At 42.8% G+C, this 17,297-nt stretch overlaps 2 protein-coding genes across 10 annotated transcripts in view; one reads left to right on the top strand and one right to left on the bottom strand.

The window, feature by feature from the left end:
• Window positions 1–725: 725 nt before the first annotated feature.
• On the top strand, window positions 726–12,716 carry rcor2 (REST corepressor 2). Of its 2 annotated transcripts, none has more exons than XM_072687685.1 (13): window positions 726–1,043; window positions 3,495–3,617; window positions 4,879–4,935; window positions 5,815–5,895; window positions 6,725–6,777; window positions 6,891–7,052; window positions 8,533–8,657; window positions 8,750–8,816; window positions 9,155–9,421; window positions 9,976–10,053; window positions 10,743–10,800; window positions 10,947–11,158; window positions 11,284–12,716. In XM_072687685.1, the coding sequence occupies exons 2-13, from the start codon at window positions 3,497–3,499 to the stop codon at window positions 11,629–11,631; spliced, it is 1,629 nt and encodes a 542-aa protein (XP_072543786.1). In that variant the 5' UTR covers window positions 726–1,043; window positions 3,495–3,496; the 3' UTR covers window positions 11,632–12,716. The 2 variants fall into 2 exon arrangements, with proteins under 2 accessions (XP_072543786.1, XP_072543785.1); XM_072687684.1 differs by having other exon boundaries at window positions 9,146–9,421.
• A 169-nt stretch (window positions 12,717–12,885) lies between these two features.
• Window positions 12,886–17,297, bottom strand: part of mark2b (MAP/microtubule affinity-regulating kinase 2b) — a 54,219-nt gene continuing 49,807 nt past the window's right edge. For all 8 annotated transcript variants that reach the window (XM_072687677.1, XM_072687681.1, XM_072687679.1 and 5 more), the window contains one exon: window positions 12,886–15,382. In XM_072687677.1, the coding sequence (XP_072543778.1) occupies window positions 14,923–15,382 (460 nt within the window). In that variant the 3' untranslated portion in view covers window positions 12,886–14,922. The remainder of the gene's footprint in view (window positions 15,383–17,297) is intronic.

Here is a 17,297-nt window from a genome sequence, read left to right as displayed (position 1 = left end):
TAGATATCAGCATTGCATTTGTTCTTACCTACAGACCCACACTCGTTACACATCAAGCTAAAGATTATTTACATTAAGATTAAAGCTCCTGTAACGGACCGTAATTCACGAAGTAATACCACAGGCTCATCGGCGACACTCCTAATCAAACTGACCAATGATGAAGAGTACAATCGCAAGTTCTCCAGTCTCCAGTCTTTCTCCTCTTGCATACATTAGTATAGGTCTGGAGGACCTCAGCACCGCAGTGCACAGCTGACGAGTCCATCCGCACGTACAGTGGGAAGTAGTTCCGTACGGTTTAATGTGGGAGCAACGCAGGTGAAGTGGGTTCAATTTTTTTGTGGGAGACTCAAAAACACGTCCTAAATAAACCCATCTGAATGCAGAACAAACACTGAAGCCTTTCACGCAGACAAACGACGGTGCACTGAAGCTGTTCTCCAAGTGGAGGAATGGTGTCTTCTCTCTTCTTTCACACACATGAGACCAACACATAGCAATGAAATGAGGTAGAGCACACCAAGTAAACAGAAAAGGCGACTAAAATATGCGCTTTTCTTTGCCACACATGTCGTTCGGCGATGTATATACCGGTATATGGGACTATATAACTGACATCGAAGTTAGTTAGGGAGAGGCGGCGGAAGGTTACCACGATTGAGAGCAGCTGTACGCCCCCCCCCCTTCTCCGGCACACACACACACACACACACACACACAGAAGCTCCATGCAGTCGATTCCGTTGGACGAGTGAATATTCACCGAGGATTTAAATAGTTGTTTGTGATATTAGTCACCCATGTATGCATTTCCTGTGTTTTTAATAGCGTAGCCTTTCGCTCATTAAGTTTTAATAGAGGAGAACTCCATTTAGCCAGGTAATGAACTGCTATCCCGGTTGGCAACTAACACAAATGTTCAGCGACCACTACTAGCCAACCAACAACTGGAGCTGGAGGACCTAAATCGTGGTTTTGCACAAAAGATTCCTGACTTGAGAGGCGACCAGTGCCAAAAAGTGAGGCGAGTGAAAAGAAAGGTGATTTTTTTATCCTGCACTCTCCAAGTTTTAATTAGAACCCAAATGGGTAATCACAGGTCCGAGGTTACGTTCGTGTTGGGGATAATGGCCTTATGGTAAATGAACACAAGGGGAAGGATGAACGAGGCTGAAGTTGGTTTCTTTATCGCCGTTCTCTGATTCCAATTTTCCGGTCCACCTTAAATCGTGCACGGTTACATTGTGACGCCTGTTCGGGAGCCGGGCTGGACCCGATATATTATTTAAGGTGGGGCTTAAAATTAAAAGGAGAAGCCAACTTCACCTTCACCTAAATGAGGTCGAAGCAGAGCGATGACTTCTCGGGGGAGTTGTGTTCAGAGGGATGAAGTTGTAAATATCGAAGCAGGATTATAACGAGATCGACATGTCGGTTATCAGTTCAGCACAATATCGAAATAGTATCCAGACCACTGTTTTTTTTGTGTGTTTTTTAGGAGAAATGAATAATAATAATAATAATAATAATAGTAATAGTAATAATAATAATAATAAACCCACAGGTTTAAACGAGTGAATGGCCGCTGGGTGTGACGTCACATGCCTATGCAAGTAATTGAGTAATTTGGCAGGGTCGCGCTTTTTATTTTTTTTAAAGGTCTCTGCACTAATATCATATCTAATAGTTACTTATACAATTTAATATACATTACAATTTAATATGCAGATATCCCTTAAACGTTTATTTCTAAGACGTCTCCCCTCGGATTAATTCGACGAGGGGAAAAAAAAGGGATATAAAAATGTTCTGCCCCATTTCTCCTTTCTCCCCATTTTAAAGCACTGGTTTTCTACCACGGGCTGGTGAAGTTTATTAAGTCCATCATTGAAGTAAACTCTGCGGTCTGGACCTTCACCTAGCTGTGACAATGAGCAGGCAAAGCGTCCCTGAAGCAGCGGCAGACTTGTGGGGGGAAATGGTTATATCTTCAGCTGTGCCTCACTCTTTGTTTTCGGAGTGTGATGGTGAATGTGCAGCTCAAAAAGTGAGGGAGGAGTAAGAGTGACTTTAGCTGGTTGGTACCGTTAGCCTACTTTAATGTGCTTTAAAGGCGTAACGTTAACGTGTTAGCCCCCGGTAGACAAAGGCCTGCTTATTGTGAACCATCGCGACCACCGCGTTGCCTTTTTAATTGCTCTCCAGCAGCCAGAAGTGCCTTTTGTTTACGCAGATGATCTTTTTGAACTTTGAACTTTTTTTTCTTCAAATATTAGCTCCTGAAAAAAGGATGCTGTTTATTAATATTATGCTTTCACGAAACTGACTCTATGCAAAGCGCCGACCTGCTGGACAGTTGGAATAGTCATTCGGAGGGTTTAAAGGAGAGGTTCACCGAAAATGTAAAATTGCACAATTTCCCCCCTATGATTGGCCAAGCTGTGTTTACTGTCTGAAATTTGCTTCCCGAGTTTTGTACTAAAGCTACAGCTTAACATTGTAGTATGTCACTCATTTTGAGTGACCGAGGACTAACTTTCAAGATCTAGATAAAGTCCAGACTTGGACTGAAAATAAATGTAAATGGTAATTCTGCATTGACACTGGAATTCTATCCAGGATTAGCTTTTTGGGACAGATTTAAGTGACATTAGACTAGTAGTTCTAGGGCAGAACTGAAGAAGCAAACTTTTGGCTCAGCTGATCGGGATATGGGGAGAATTGTGGGGCCACTTGATTGCTTGTGTTTTTTTTTATGGCAATGGTTTGGTCTTCTGGAAAGGAATTAAGCTACACTTTCCTTCCAGTTGGAAAACCTCCAGTGCTGTGTAGTCCAGGACCAGGCGTAACCCCTGTCTGGGAAACGAGGCCAATAGTTTAGGCCACACTAAAATGAAGATCATGGTCCATGAAAAATAATGATTTGCATTATGAAATTAGCAAATACTACTCTTTAATAAACCCGTTGAGGTTCTTGTGTGGCTTTTAGTAGTCATATAGAATGGAGAAATTGTTAATGGAACATTTTCGGGAAGAAGGGTTACCCATAGCAACCCGTAATTATGAATACTATTATAAAGGCTATATATATATATATATATATATATATATATATATATATATATATATATATATATATATAAATAATTTTTTTTTACTCACATTAACAGTGTTTTATGTGTTAAACGTTTATTTGATTTGTGTGTTTTCTGTTCTTTAAGTATAATGTAACTTTACCCAAATCAGGGGTGTCCAGCTTTGGTCCTGGATGGCTGTGGTTGAGAACAGATGGGTGATTTTCTGCTCAAACACATCTGATTTAACTCGTCAGTTAGTAATCAGGTTTAGTAGGTGTGTACAGTTACGAATGTTACCAGACAGTGGTGGACTCTGACCCTCCAGGACCAGAATTGGATGCTCCTGACCCCAGTATGATACATAGGAGTTGTGTTCTGCGTACTGATTCTATGTTAAATCCCTGATTCTCTCAGCCATGCCTTCAGTGATGGAGCGCTCTGGGTCAGGGGTTTTGTCCCGCAGCCGAGCCAAAACAGCCACCAACGGCAACAGCCAGCACTCTGAGGAGGAGAGCAGTGACGAAGAACATTCACATGGTATCTATTTCTCTGTTTTTTTCTCTTTCCTTTTCTCCTCCCCCTCTTTCAGTTCTGATGAACTGATCAGCTAATTAACAAGCCCTCGCTGAGTAGAAATGGACGTGTTGGAGCAGAAAAATCACTACGTTTTTCACACTAACCCAGAATACCTCACATCCCACACAGTACTGAATATGAATGTTTGTTTCAGTCACTGCTGTCTCTTGCAGTTTGTCATGTTTGATGTCTTTTCAGTGTGAGTAAATATTAGGGTCTGTCAGATATGACATTTTGTAGGGAGGGTAAGGAGTAGTATCTGCAAATTTAGGATTTAGACTTGAATTCTATATTTCAGTATATAACTGCTTGAATACAGTTTACTTGGTTTTGTAATACTAACTATTATGGTTAATATTCACCTGTTCATCCTGCATTGCTGTCATGCACGTAAACAGAGAGAGCCTTATGATGGGTTCCCAGGTGGCACACCTGTCAAAGATGTCTTCTGATTATTGGGACTAGTAACCATCTCAGCCCAAAAAAATCAATAATCATCTGTGCTTTATTGGTGACATGTTTGAAGCTACCAGGAAAACAGTAGGCTGCCAGTACTGCCGCCACATCTGCAAATAAATATCTAGTTCAGGCCTTGGTGCATATGTGCACATCTCCAGTCCTGGCGGGCCAGTATCCAGCAAAGTTCAGTAGTTGTCCAACTCAAACACACCCACTATACCTGTTAATTAATTGACAGATTGAATCAGGTGTGTTTTGAGCAGGGCAACTACCAAACTTTGCTGGACACTGGTACTCCAGGACTGGAGTTGTGCACCCCTGCCCTAGTGAAGGTGTAGTATGTGTCTGTAATGTACTGTGTGTACACATGTGCTTTTGCTACTGCAGTCACTGTCACTTTGAAACCCATGGTCTGTTTATCTAATATGTTTGTGGCAGGCTGTGTGTACTGTCCTGCACTACACACACACACACACACACACACACACACACACACACACACACACACACACACACACACACATTCTCCAAGACTAATATTGTTATTTAGTAATCAGTCACTACTCCACATCACAGGATCTTCCTGTCTTACATTGCTGTGCTTCTGTAACTCTGCTCTTACAGCTGTTCTACCCCCACGGTTTGTACTAATCTTTGTTTAGCACTCTTCCCACCTCCCACCTGTCTCCCTCTGCCCTCTGTGTGAGCGCTGAACTCCTCCTTAAGAGGTTCTCACATCTCTTTCTCTCCCTCACTCTAACAGATAGCATGATCCGCGTTGGTGCAGACTATCAGGCACCGATACCAGAGTACAAACCAGGTAAGTATGTGTTTATGAGCACACAGGAAAAGAAATGCGCTTTCGGTCTATGTAGAATGTCTGAGAGAGAGAGAGAGAGAGAGAGAGGAGATGTGTAGGTGTGCATTTAAGTGGGAATGAGCAGAACATTTAAAGTTGACAATGTCATTTAAAGGAGAGGGAAAAAAGGTGGTTGTAAAAGTGGGTGAAAGAAAAGGGATAGTGAGTTTAAACATAACTGGATAAATTGCAGAATTACTGTCAATGCTGTTAAAATATGCTGTATAAAAGTCTTTATTTAATCATTGCCATAGCACGACAGTGCATCTATGACTTATTGACTGTGTATTAAATATAACCTACTTTCTGAGGAATTTTCTCATTATGTTTATCATAAACAAAATCTTTCCATTTGGTTTATACATTATATTGTGTTTTATAGTATGTTCACTAATTTGCCGTATCAAAAAATGCCATATTGACATAAACTGCTAATGCTATGCATAGTTGCTGTCTGACAAAACCTTGTCTTTCCAAAATGGCAACTTTAAGATTATTTAGCTTAAGTGTCTTTAGTCCAGAATTAGTTGGATGGAGTACAACTTATATATAATTTAGTATCTACTCCCAGTAGTTATATAAATATCACAATAAATATCAGTGGTATGGTAATCAGTTGGTCTGTTTGGTACAGTGTATGCATGCATTTGGCTTTAAAGGTAATTGTGTGGGAGAGAAAGGAAGGTGTGTGTGTGTGTGTGTGTGTGTGTGTGTGTGTGTGTGTGTGTGTGTGTGTGTGTGTGTGTGTGTGTATGTGTGTGTGTGTGTGTGTGTGTGAAAGAAAGAGAGTGTGGTTAAAAAAAAAAAAAAAAAAAATCCCTGTGTTTTTTTCATTGACAGACTGCGCGTCTCGCTACAGTGACAAAGACCAGAGAAGTATGCTTGTGTGGTCGCCCAACAGCCAGGTGTCTGATGCCATGCGTAAGTAACGTCTGTCAGTTGTGTGAACTCAGAGAATTAGCAAAACATAGTTTGCCTTTTTAGAAAACAATGCAATGTATCCTGTTCTGTAATGTGGCCTTCATTCTTTAGTTTTTTTTTTTCCATCATCAGAAGGGTGTTGTCTTTAACCCTTTAGCAACTAAGGTCCCACCAGTGGAATTTGCCGTGGCTGGTCCCTGGTTAGTACGGTCCCGCCGGTGGGATTGAAACGTTCAGTGTAGAACATTCTGCTTCAAACGTGACTCAACAACCAGCTTAGTTCCACTAGTTCATCTAACCTGCTTCCTCCACCACACATTGTGTCTCTACAACACTGCCAAAACACAACACCTGTGTTAAACAACGCAAATATGCCAGTCACACCGGCCACACACTTGCTCGGATTTAATCTATATTTTTGTTTAGAATTTTACAGACATAAACGTGAAGCGTTTGCTGTGTGCTTCTCTATACCCTATATCCCTATATCTATAGCCCTACGACTGTAGCTTCTGTGTGAGAAACACATGGCAATTTTTTTTGCGTTGTTTATATCCTTTAAAAATGAAAGTAATTTTTATCAGTTTGCAGTCATGGGATCATCTCAAACTTAACAGTAGTACAGAAGTGTTCCCACATGGATTGATGCGCTCTGTCTGCATGTGTGAAAGCAGAGCAGATGACTTGCTTATTAAGAGATGAAAGTCTTTCAGCCCAACTCGCACCTTTTAAATTCATGGCAACTGCAGCATTATTTTCCCCACATGTCAAAGTTATTAGTTATGGCTGTTTAGCAGATGTTAAACATATCGTTTTTCTGTCCCCTCAGTGGATGAATACATCCTGATGGCCAAAGAGAAGCATGGTTACAATATGGAACAGGTAGAGCATAAAAACATTGTTGTGTTTCCCAAGAGGTTGTAGGGAACTTGAATTACACTGGCTTTCATAGCCTGAGTTTACAAATAAAGAGCTTTTTTCCACATCCCCTTTAGTCTTTGGGCATGCTGCTGTGGCACAAGCATGACGTAGAGAAGTCCCTAGCAGACCTGGCCAATTTCACGCCATTCCCAGATGAGTGGACAGTGGAGGATAAGGTGCTGTTTGAACAGGCCTTCAGCTTCCATGGCAAGAGCTTCCATCGCATCCAACAGATGGTAAGAGAGAATGAGTGAATGCATGAGAGTGCATGGGTTAAAGTGAAGGGTAGAGGGAGAGAGTGGGAATAGGAGGAAGGACGAGAACATGGCTTATATAACAGTAATCTGCAGTCCTCCCATCTGCCTGCTGCTTCAGGAGAGCAGCAGCTTTACAGCCTGCCTGAGAATCCTGCAGCCCATTATGAAGTATAGGGCTGTTGCTATTGATAGTTTTAGTAATCAGGTAGTCTGTGAATTAGCTTATCAGAGGCTAAACAAGAACAATGGACGTGTCTTAACAATAACAGCACCATGAACTGGTTTCCAAAGAATTCACAGTATTTTATTGGCATAATATACAAATCTAAAAATGTATATAAACGCACTGAACCTTTATTGGGAATAATGCAACAACGCTGGTAAGGTCTCCTTTCACTCTCAACAGCCTCAGTTCTTAATGGCATGGATTCCACAAGATACTGAAGCATTTCATTGAGAGAGTTGACATGGTTAAGTTGTCAGTGTCTTTAATGCTGCAAATCTCCTGTTCTGCCACATCCCAAACGTGTTTTATTGGATACAGATCCAGTGACTGGAAAGTCCACTAATGAACACTCTGTCACCTGTTCGTGAAACCACTTTGAGAAGACTTTAGCTTTGTGACCTGGTGCATTATCAGGCTGGAAGAATGGGTAAACTGGCCATAAAGGGGATGGTCTTCCCTTTACCCTTTTCAAGCGATGTTTTGATTAGTATTAACAGACCCAAAGCATGTCAAGAAAACATTTGACCGTCTCCACCAGTCTGGAGATGCCAAAATCGGACCACGCCATCCATATGCCTCAAATTCTGACCAATCGAATTTTTTTTTTTTTCCCCTCTCTTTCTCTCCAAATTAACTGTCCAGTACTGTTGTCCCTGTCCCCACTGCAGCCTCAGATTTCCGTTCCTGGCTGACAGAAGTTCAGCCCCTCTGCTGTTGTCGCCCATCTGTCTAGATGTTTGATGTGATGTGCTTTCTGAGATCCTTTTTTTGCTTACCACAACTGTCCAGAGTGGTCAACTTGGTTACCAAAGTCTTTCTGTTGGCTCAGTCCTGCCAATCTGTCCATTCTCTGAGGCTCAAAATCTGAGCCCCCCCCCCCCTCCTATTCTGATGGTTGATGTGAACATTACCTGAAGCTGCTTGCTTGTACCCATGTTGCACTGCTGCCACATGACTGACTGATTAGAAAATTGCATTATGAGTAGGTGTACAGGTCTTCCCAAGTGCTCAATGAGTCAAACTTGCACACATTTGGTCTCACAACATGCTGCTGGTACACTGTGTTGTCAAGTCTGTTGGGAGAACAAGGTGACTGGCATAGCTGGAGTCCACATCTAATACATCTACTTCAAAATGTTCACAGTTTTAAGATCACATAGTGTAGTAGACACTTCCATACATCAGATTCTGATTGTGTATTTTTATTGATGGCATTTTTGCCTTGTTTCACAGCTACCAGACAAGTTAATCTCTAGCCTGGTAAAGTACTATTACTCCTGGAAGAAGACCAGGACACGTACAAGCGTCATGGACCGGCAAGCCCGCAAACTGGTCAGCAAGAGAGAGAAGGATGACAGGTAAGTAGTGTGGGATGGGAGATGGAGGATGAGGATGAGGAGGAGGGAGAATCTTGTGAATTGTCAAGTGACGAACAATTTGTCCCAATCAGTAACGACGATTTGGAGGAAGGAGACCCAGGCAGTGATGGCGACTTTGAGGTCGACGCAAAGAAAGAGGTAAGGTGTGAATGTTACCAACACAAGTAAAGATGATACTCCACAAACAAATATTAGGTCAAAATACCACATTAGTTATATTGCTCTGTTAGAATCTGTATGCCCAGCAATATATACATGGTCATATCGGAATATTATGACCACCTAACGAACAGTGGTAATAGCCACCCTTTGCTCAGATGATACTAGCTAGATGTTGTGGCACTGACTGCTTTTAAGGTGCTAATTATAGAGGGTAACTGGTTGGTTGCTCTGTACCACATACTGGAATTGTTACCCGACAACATTCTTCACATTTCACAAACGCTAACACAATAACTGAAAACAAGTTTCTCCAGACCAAGCCTACTTCTGGTGCTGGAAATGGAAGTGGAAATGGAAGTGGAAGTGGAAGTGGAAGTGAAAGGGCCTCTGGGAGAGCAGGCCCAACACGCAAGGAGAACCAGGGTGCTCAGTACCGGCATCATCCACTCCGGGCACGCCGCAGACCCCCAAAGGGCATGCACCTGGACCAGGATGACATCACTGCGATCTCAGCTTCCGCGGAGTCTGGGGCCATCTCCAACCGACAGCTGGACACTCAGCTCGTGTCTCTGAAGAGACAGGTAATGTGTGCACACTTTGATTTAGAAAGATGTTAAAGAGAGCACATGTGATGTTCATAAAAAAAAAACAGATGTACTTAAAGCAGCATTATGTAACATTCACTTACTAATATGGAGAATAGCATCTCTGTTGATGCTACTACAGGCTCAGCATTCTGCTATCTGCGCTATGTGACTTAAGTGAATTGGGCAGGATAATGCTTGTAAGACCTGTATGCTGCTGCGCAAGTCATATTTGTGTCAAATTCTTTAATGATCTACCGCATCAGTCTACATGCATCTTTTACTTTCAGTGTTGACTCTGTATATCTCAGCTTGTCCAGAAAGACATGTCTAAATCGTGTTCTTTTAGTGTGGTTTAAAGCGCAAATTCAACTATCTGACTGCAAGGGGAGCCCAGAAGCAAAAAGTGTGTGTGTGTTCGCTCATGTTTTTCATTGTCAAATTCATAAAGAATGGACTAAGAAATGCTCCAAAATTACTTGGAATAAAATCTTAACATTGACTGCCATTGAATTGACATACACAACTGTAATCAAACAATTTCTATTCAGGTTCAAAGCATCAAGCAAGCGAACAGCCTCCTCAAGAACAGCTTGGCAGAAGGTGTTGATTGCATGAAACCAGCTGAGGTACGTTCACAGTAGAAGACTTCTTTTTTGCCTTTATCTTAGCAAATACCTGCTACATATGCCTTTGTTTGTTTTCTTTCACATGATTTGATTATGTGTGTTCATACTGGAAAGTGAGAAAATACAAAGTTCAGTTTGTTTGCAGGGTGAACCCCGATGTGGACAAGCCCAATTTATTTTTAATCTTGGCAACAACTGCAAATGTTAAACTGCTTTGAATCAAGAGAAAGAAGCTGGTTAGCATTAGCTCAGTTAGCAGACTAAAAGTCTGCTCACCACAAAACAAACTTGAGTCTGGCAAATCCAAGGTTTTCCTATGATTGGAATTTGGACAGCTAGCACTAGCTAGCTATGTTTAGGCTAAACACCACCACACTGTCCGTGTTACAGGTAACTGAGGCTCAAATCGCACACATTTAGAGGCTAGATCAGCGTACCTGAGGAGGGAATGGTCTTGGGAGTGTTTTCAACTGTTTGGACACAATTGAGATGTTTGCTTGATTCTCCTTTTCAAACGAACAACATTCTGACACATCAGATATGTAATTTTTAAATACCCTGGTATACAATATTACCGTTATTCTGCCCTACCCTGTATGTACTTGAGGTTTTGAAAGGCTGATTGGAATAGGGTGTCCCCTTTGGAGTCAAACACACTGACATACATGCTTATTTGCATTCTCTCTCAGCCTACTCCCAAAATCAACTCCCGCTGGACCACAGAGGAACAGCTCCTAGCTGTACAGGGTGAGTCAAATTGTTGGCTCTCTTATATTCTCTGGTGCAAAATGGGATTAACAGATTTGGATGATGACCAGTGTATTTTGTGCCTATATACTAGCATATTGAGATTTATCTACTGGTAGTTTCATGCAGTTGTGCTCTTTCTCCAGCCATCAGGAGGTATGGCAAAGACTTTGCAGCCATAGCTGACGTGATTGGGAACAAGACCGTGGGTCAGGTGAGCTCGTTCTTTGTCAGCTACCGACGACGCTTCAACTTGGAGGAAGTGCTACGAGAGTGGCAAGCAGAACAGGAGGTGCTCCGGGGAAGCAGCGAAGCCATGAAGGATATGAACGGGACTGCAGGAGAGGAAGAGGATGAGGTGAGGAGATGCACAAGGAACACATTAGAAGACTAAGTGCACTTGCCATGTCTAGTTTTGTTTGGCTCAGAGCACGGGAGGGTCTTGCTGTGTGTAACGCTTGCCGACCTGCCCTTCATTTCTAGGCAAAGATGGATGGCATCTCCCCTCCAGAGTCAGGCAGTGCCTCTCCCTCTGAAGCAGCCAGTAACCCCAACTCCAGCCAGTCCTCTCCCCCTCTGACCCAACCCCCACCGTTATTGCGTCCTACTCCCCCCTCCGTTCCCCCAAGCCTGCTTCGTCAGCCTCCTCCCCTCCAGACGCGGCCGCTGCAGAACCGCACTCCACACAACCATCCCCCACCCCCACTCATTAGACCTGCAGTGGCGTCTTCCCTCCATCAGGGCGGGCTGAGGAACTCTCCTGCAGCATCAGGCGGCCAGTTGCCTCCCTCTCTGGTGGGCCTGAAGGTGGAGCCTCCACACTCCCACTGATCAGCATGAACCGAAGTTGTCTTCTTGCAGTGATCTGGTTCCTAGGATGTGTTTGAAGGGGACTGGTTCTAGACCACTGTGAAAGCACAACTTCTACCAAGTGCAGACACTGATGGGGAGATGTTCGGTAGAGTACAGGTGATAAGAAGGGGTTGAAAATAAACATGCATTCCTCTGGTTGTTTGGGCTGACAGGATGAGTCAGAGATGGTGACAGACGTATAGAGTCATACAGGTACAATGAGTCAGCAGTGCTGCTTTAACAACACCTAAGACTCCTCTTTCTCCTTCCCCAGCAAACCCACAACCAGCCAGAAGCCTCATTTATCTAATGCAGCAAAAAAAAACCCCAAAACAAATCCCTAACCACACCAACCCAGTAGCCCTCGTGTTGGAAGAATATACCTCGTAATGTGCCCCCTTACCACCGTTTCCACAGTAACAGCGAGTAGATCAACAGCCACAGCTATGACCTTTGACAAGCTGCATGTCACAACAGTTCTTGATACTTGAACCAAAATTTTCTTGGAGGGAAAAAAAAACAAAACAAAACAAAGCCTTCAGAACTTATACACTGGATCGTCATGGTAATTAAAAGCCTTGACAAATGCATCGCAGGTTCCACCAACTCCCATCTCCATGGCAACAGCTGAACGTTTCAAACTGTGCGACGCTCAAGACATCACATCATGTGCCGGAGTGAACTGGGTGTCAGGAAACTGGGGCCTTGCGTCCTCACACTTTCGTCAAAGAGCCATGTAACTACTAAAATCCACCCGAGTGAAGCGATTTGTTTCCCCCCCCCAGTTTCTTTAACTAGGTCCCTAAGATAATGTTAGATAGTGAATTCATGTAGAACTAGTTAATTCCGAAGCACTAAGTGACCCAACATACTTGAGCTTTCTTGCATAAACTCTGAAATACACTGATTCTTTGAATTGACCGTCTTGCTCTCACAGGCACAAATATAAGAGACATTGCAACACTAAGGATAAGAGCTTGGTGCCAGAGAAGGTCTCTTCTGTCTTTCTCCCCCAACAGCCTTGTAGGTGAGAGATGTTTACATGTGAATTTGGATTGACTTGTGAGTTGTTTGTTTTTGGATAATTTTTGTTTTTTTAAGAATAAAGTCCGATGACCAAAGTCAATGTCCTGCAGTGTTCGAGTTTGTGTTGGGACTGGCTGCAACATCAACCTTTTATAGTCCTGAAAGTAGGCCTCCAACCTCTCTACTGACCCACACACAAGCAGAAACTGGTTTCAATGGTGCGTAAATTCCTACGCAACCATCTCAGTTTTTAATATTGTTTGTTTTATTACTATCATTGATCATATTCATCTCTTTGCACCAAAAAGGAAAAAAAAAAACAAAAAAATATACATTTGGAGTTCTCTATCCCTCCTTTCACTCCCTGACAAAGGCTTTGAGTTCTGACAGAGGAAAACCATAAAATTACAGCAATGGAAAAATGACGAGGGAAAAGAGAGAGAGAGAAAAAAAAAAAAAAAAATCAACCCTGAAGAAAAAAAACAGAATGACAATTGGATCCCCAGCACCGTAGACAACAGACAGTCATTTCATACAACTGCAAAATAGACAAAAAAATATTTTCCAAGAAAAATAAAACAGACGTGCACAGGTGTCCCCAAACTGCTGATAGACTTGGAAGAAATTCCATTAGTGCCTCCTACTCCTCTTTCAATAATAATGGACTGTGTACCCCATACCAGCTAGAGGACGCATGCAAAATTAAAATAAAAAATACAGCTCCGTGGACATACAAGCTCAATTTCAGCATTGTCACTTTACACTTCTCTGTTTTTCCTCACCTCTGTACTAATGCCTGACAAAAAAAATGTTAGAAAAATGAAAGTGACAAAAAATAAAAACCATTTAAAGCGAGCAGCAGTAAGGCCATCTGCTCACGATGCTTGGTACTCTGGTCTTTCTGCTACTTAGCAATACAATCATTGTAAGAAGGTCAAGACAAAAATCCCAAAGCAATCTTTTGGTTATACATACCTCACTCATTCTCTTACAATGTACACACACGCGCACACACACACAGGATTCACTCTCATTCAGACAAACGCACATCAAACCGAGGCTGAACCAATCAATAAAAGTATAATGCTCAGAGTGACTTTTGGACTTCTTTGTTTTTGCCACCAGACTGTCACAGTCTTCAGGCATGGAGTGCTTGGGTTCTTGGAGGAAGGGGGACACCGATTAAGACCAAACGATGGCAATATGATATAGGTTGCTCACTCCACAAAACGACAGACCTGTTTAGAAGCAAGGGGGGTGTGGGTGGGGTGAAGTCTTCAGGTCTTTTCCAGTGATTGTTTTAAAAATAATGCAAGTGTACTATGTAGGTGGTCGTCTTTCCTCAGGAGGAGATGGAGAAAGAGAGGAAGAGGGCACCGGTTGGAGTGTGGTGTTCATGTTTGTGTGTGACATTCACTATACCAAGGCATGAGAAGATTTAAAAACACAAATAAAAATGGATTTCTTCTAAGAATAACATTAAACCATAAATCACTGGTAATACGACATTGAAATACATTTCATTTCTTTTCAGAAAGGGAAAAAAAGGCAACGCAAATACACCCATTCCAGTGCAGCAAGTCACAACCCAGCCAATGAAGAATTAAGTTACCCCTAACCGTAAGACACAATCCATTGAGCATTATTCAAGTGTTGGCCCTCTAGTGGGTACTCAGGGGACTAAACCCTGTAAATAGAACAAAAGGAAGAAACATTGAATGTGTGTTTGTGTGTGTCTGCGCAAGGAGGTGGCCCCAATCCGCCCTGCCAAAGACAGGAAAGGTCCTAAATGGTCATAGACTCTGTCCAGGTGTCTCAGTGGGTATGTTCCGGTGAAGAGCTGAAGACCAACGTGAACTCACGAAGCTCAAACCACAGTTCCCCCGACAGAGTTTCTTCAGAGAGTTGACAACAGCAGAACAACCATGTTGCTCTTTCTTTTCAGCCCCTTTTTGAACTGAAGGGGAAAAAACAAAACAAAAAAAAAACAAGAGTGAAGGCTAGTGATCCTGCAACCGAAATCAACATATACAGCACTTTAGCTTGACCTCTCCTGCCTCACGCTCCTCATCCCACACGCCAATGTGTCATAATCGCAACATCTAGCTCATTCAACACTGGTGTTTCCTAAACCGTAATCTGACAGGTCCTCAAGATCTCTCCATATGCCCTTGCATAACTCAAGGTGAAATCACCACCCCTCCTCTATCTATCCGTTTCCGAAGTGCCCCTCTCTCCGTTCTCTCACAGTTTGAGCTCGTTGGCGATTTTGGAGGCGATGTTCTTGAAGGCGATGGAGGTGCCGGAGATCCTCTTGAAGCGCACGCCATTGAGGGACAGCCGGGGCAGCTTGCACACCTCCATCTCCCACTGGACGAAGTCGTCTCGGCCCGGCTTGCCAGCCATGCACAGCAGCATGTAGCGCTCGCGCACCTCGTACTCGCAGCTGTTGGCGTCCAGAACCTTGCGGATCTCCTTCATCATCTCGCCCGGCTCCATGGACGACGTGGTCTTCATGCTCCAGGTGAAGCGCAGCGAGCGCGGCTTGGCGCTGTCCTTCGCCGATGCTGGAGGAGGGGGCGGAGTCCCGCCTCCCGGAGAAGAGGACGAGAGAGAGTCCTTGGTGTCGTCTCCGCCCCCTGAGCCCAGTGTTCCGCCTCCCACGCCAGTCTTCTCAGACTTCTCGGCACTGCTCAGCATGGATCTGGAGAGAGGGATGTACAGAAAGAGAGAGAGAGAGAGAAAGGGGATGGGAAAAATCATAATAAAAAAAAAGGAGGATGGAAAAGCAAGGAAAGAGAAAGATGGAAGTAGAACAGAAGATGTAGGAACGTGAGCGAGAGAGAGAGAGATGAAGAAGGGGATTGTTGAGGAAAAAGGAAAGGACAATAAACAAGAAAGAACATCCAAGAAAAAGGCCATGTTACATGTGTGTGTCCGTTTTTTGACGGAATACTCCAGTGTTTTTCCAACCTGAAGCATCTGGCCATTTGCTCCTGTTATAAGTGAGCTAACTCAACAGCGAGTTGCCCGTTTGTTTCTAGGTTGGGAAATCACGGTCTGCGGTTAATAGCTGTATACTGCAGATACAGCCGACAGAGATTAGGTTAAAAACTGCTGTAGTATTATTTTAAGGCCGTTTCTCATCACTCTGCTCCTCTCCAGTCATTCTCATGTCTATCTCATACGGCTAATGCCTGCTGTTACAGATCACCCACACCCTTGCTTTCTGAGTAAATGTGTGGGTTCAACTTACTCAGACTTACTGAGCTGACTAATCTAAGTGATAACAGTGTGTGTGTGACCTTAAGCTGCCAAGAGAACAGCTCAAGTGCTTGGATACAAAGGAATTTGTACATCTTCGTTTCTACATCTATTTATCCGACTCTGCATCTACAGTACTGTGCAAATGTCTCTGGCAACCTAAAACTGATTAAAACGATGCATCTCAGCAGTTAAATGTGTTTATGCCAGTAAAAACCCTTTAACATCAAAATAAATACAAATACCCAAACACTGAGTCCAGAATGTCTAATTTTTTTGCTAATTATTAACATTTCCGACTATTGTGAGAATTTTGATACTAAAGACCAAAATATATAATGCTGTGCTTTAGGGCCACCAACAAGACCAATGAATGTCATTTTACTTGGCCGAGTCACACCTGCTGTACCTTGTTGCCAAGTTTGGTGTTTCTGGGCCTTTGCTCCACATTTTGTTTTTAAAAGTTTAGACATTTTTAAAAGACTGACAACTAACAACTGACAATCTTGACAATTACCCTAATGGATGATTTACATACAGTTAAATTTGCTGGTGTGTTTGTCATTATTAAAGTCAACACTGTAAATATCTACTGACTAGATAACTACTATGTTGTTTGACGTTAGCCTATCTATCTATTAACTCCCTTACAGCTTATAGGTGGCAGCCTACTTGGACACACAATCCGCGACATGCTCACTTTTTGACACACCTGCCGACCTTCAAACAAGCCTTCAAAACACCAACTACACTGCCCTCAGAGTCCCAAGTCCCAGTGCAACATTAGCTAACAGTTCGCTAATACCTTATTAGAAAGGCCTGAACTGAACAGTGTGCAAAAAATGAACTGAACTGGGAGTTACCATGTAGCACCAATAATGAGCTAATGTGCTACATGGAACAGAAAAGGAGGAGCATGTGTGTGTTTTTAGTTCTTTGTGGGGTTTGGAGCTCTGGTTCTAAGGTTAATGTGTTTTTTTGTAGATGAATAAACACCTACTGTCAGATAAACAGCTTAGCATTTCATTTTCTCAGATGCCCAAAGACTTCCCAGAAGTTCTCCTCTTTCTCTCTCTCATTGTTGATCACTTATTTTTTCACTGGTGAAAAAATTACACTGCATGGCCAGGCTGAGGAGACTGTCACTTTAAAATGTTATCCACATACTGTCATCTACACACAGAGTGTGTGTATGTATATATATGTGTGTGTGTGTGTGTGTGTGTGGTTAGACAGAAAGTTCAGTCTAAATGTAAACCGTTAGGGACTCAAATCTGAGTGAACTCGAACTCTTCCTTCTCTTTTCTAGCAGAGCTGGCTGAATGATGTGAAGTGTACAATGCTGAACAAAGGAG

The sequence above is a fragment of the Salminus brasiliensis genome, chromosome 9 (assembly GCF_030463535.1).
Source record: "Salminus brasiliensis chromosome 9, fSalBra1.hap2, whole genome shotgun sequence".
Taxonomy (NCBI): Eukaryota; Metazoa; Chordata; class Actinopteri; order Characiformes; family Bryconidae; genus Salminus; species Salminus brasiliensis.
Note: the sequence above shows the minus strand (reverse complement) of the source record. Positions and strands in the feature narration are given on the sequence as shown.

What these genes read in the sequence shown, in the direction of transcription:
- rcor2 (XM_072687684.1), top strand. Translation starts at nt 3,497, where the DNA reads ATGCCTTCAGTGATGGAGCGCTCTGGGTCAGGGGTTTTGTCCCGCAGC. An exon ending in ATTGCATGAAACCAGCTGAG is followed by an intron (nt 10,054 to 10,742) that starts GTACGTTCACAG and finishes ATTCTCTCTCAG; the next exon opens with CCTACTCCCAAAATCAACTC. An exon ending in CAGGAGAGGAAGAGGATGAG is followed by an intron (nt 11,159 to 11,283) that starts GTGAGGAGATGC and finishes CTTCATTTCTAG; the next exon opens with GCAAAGATGGATGGCATCTC.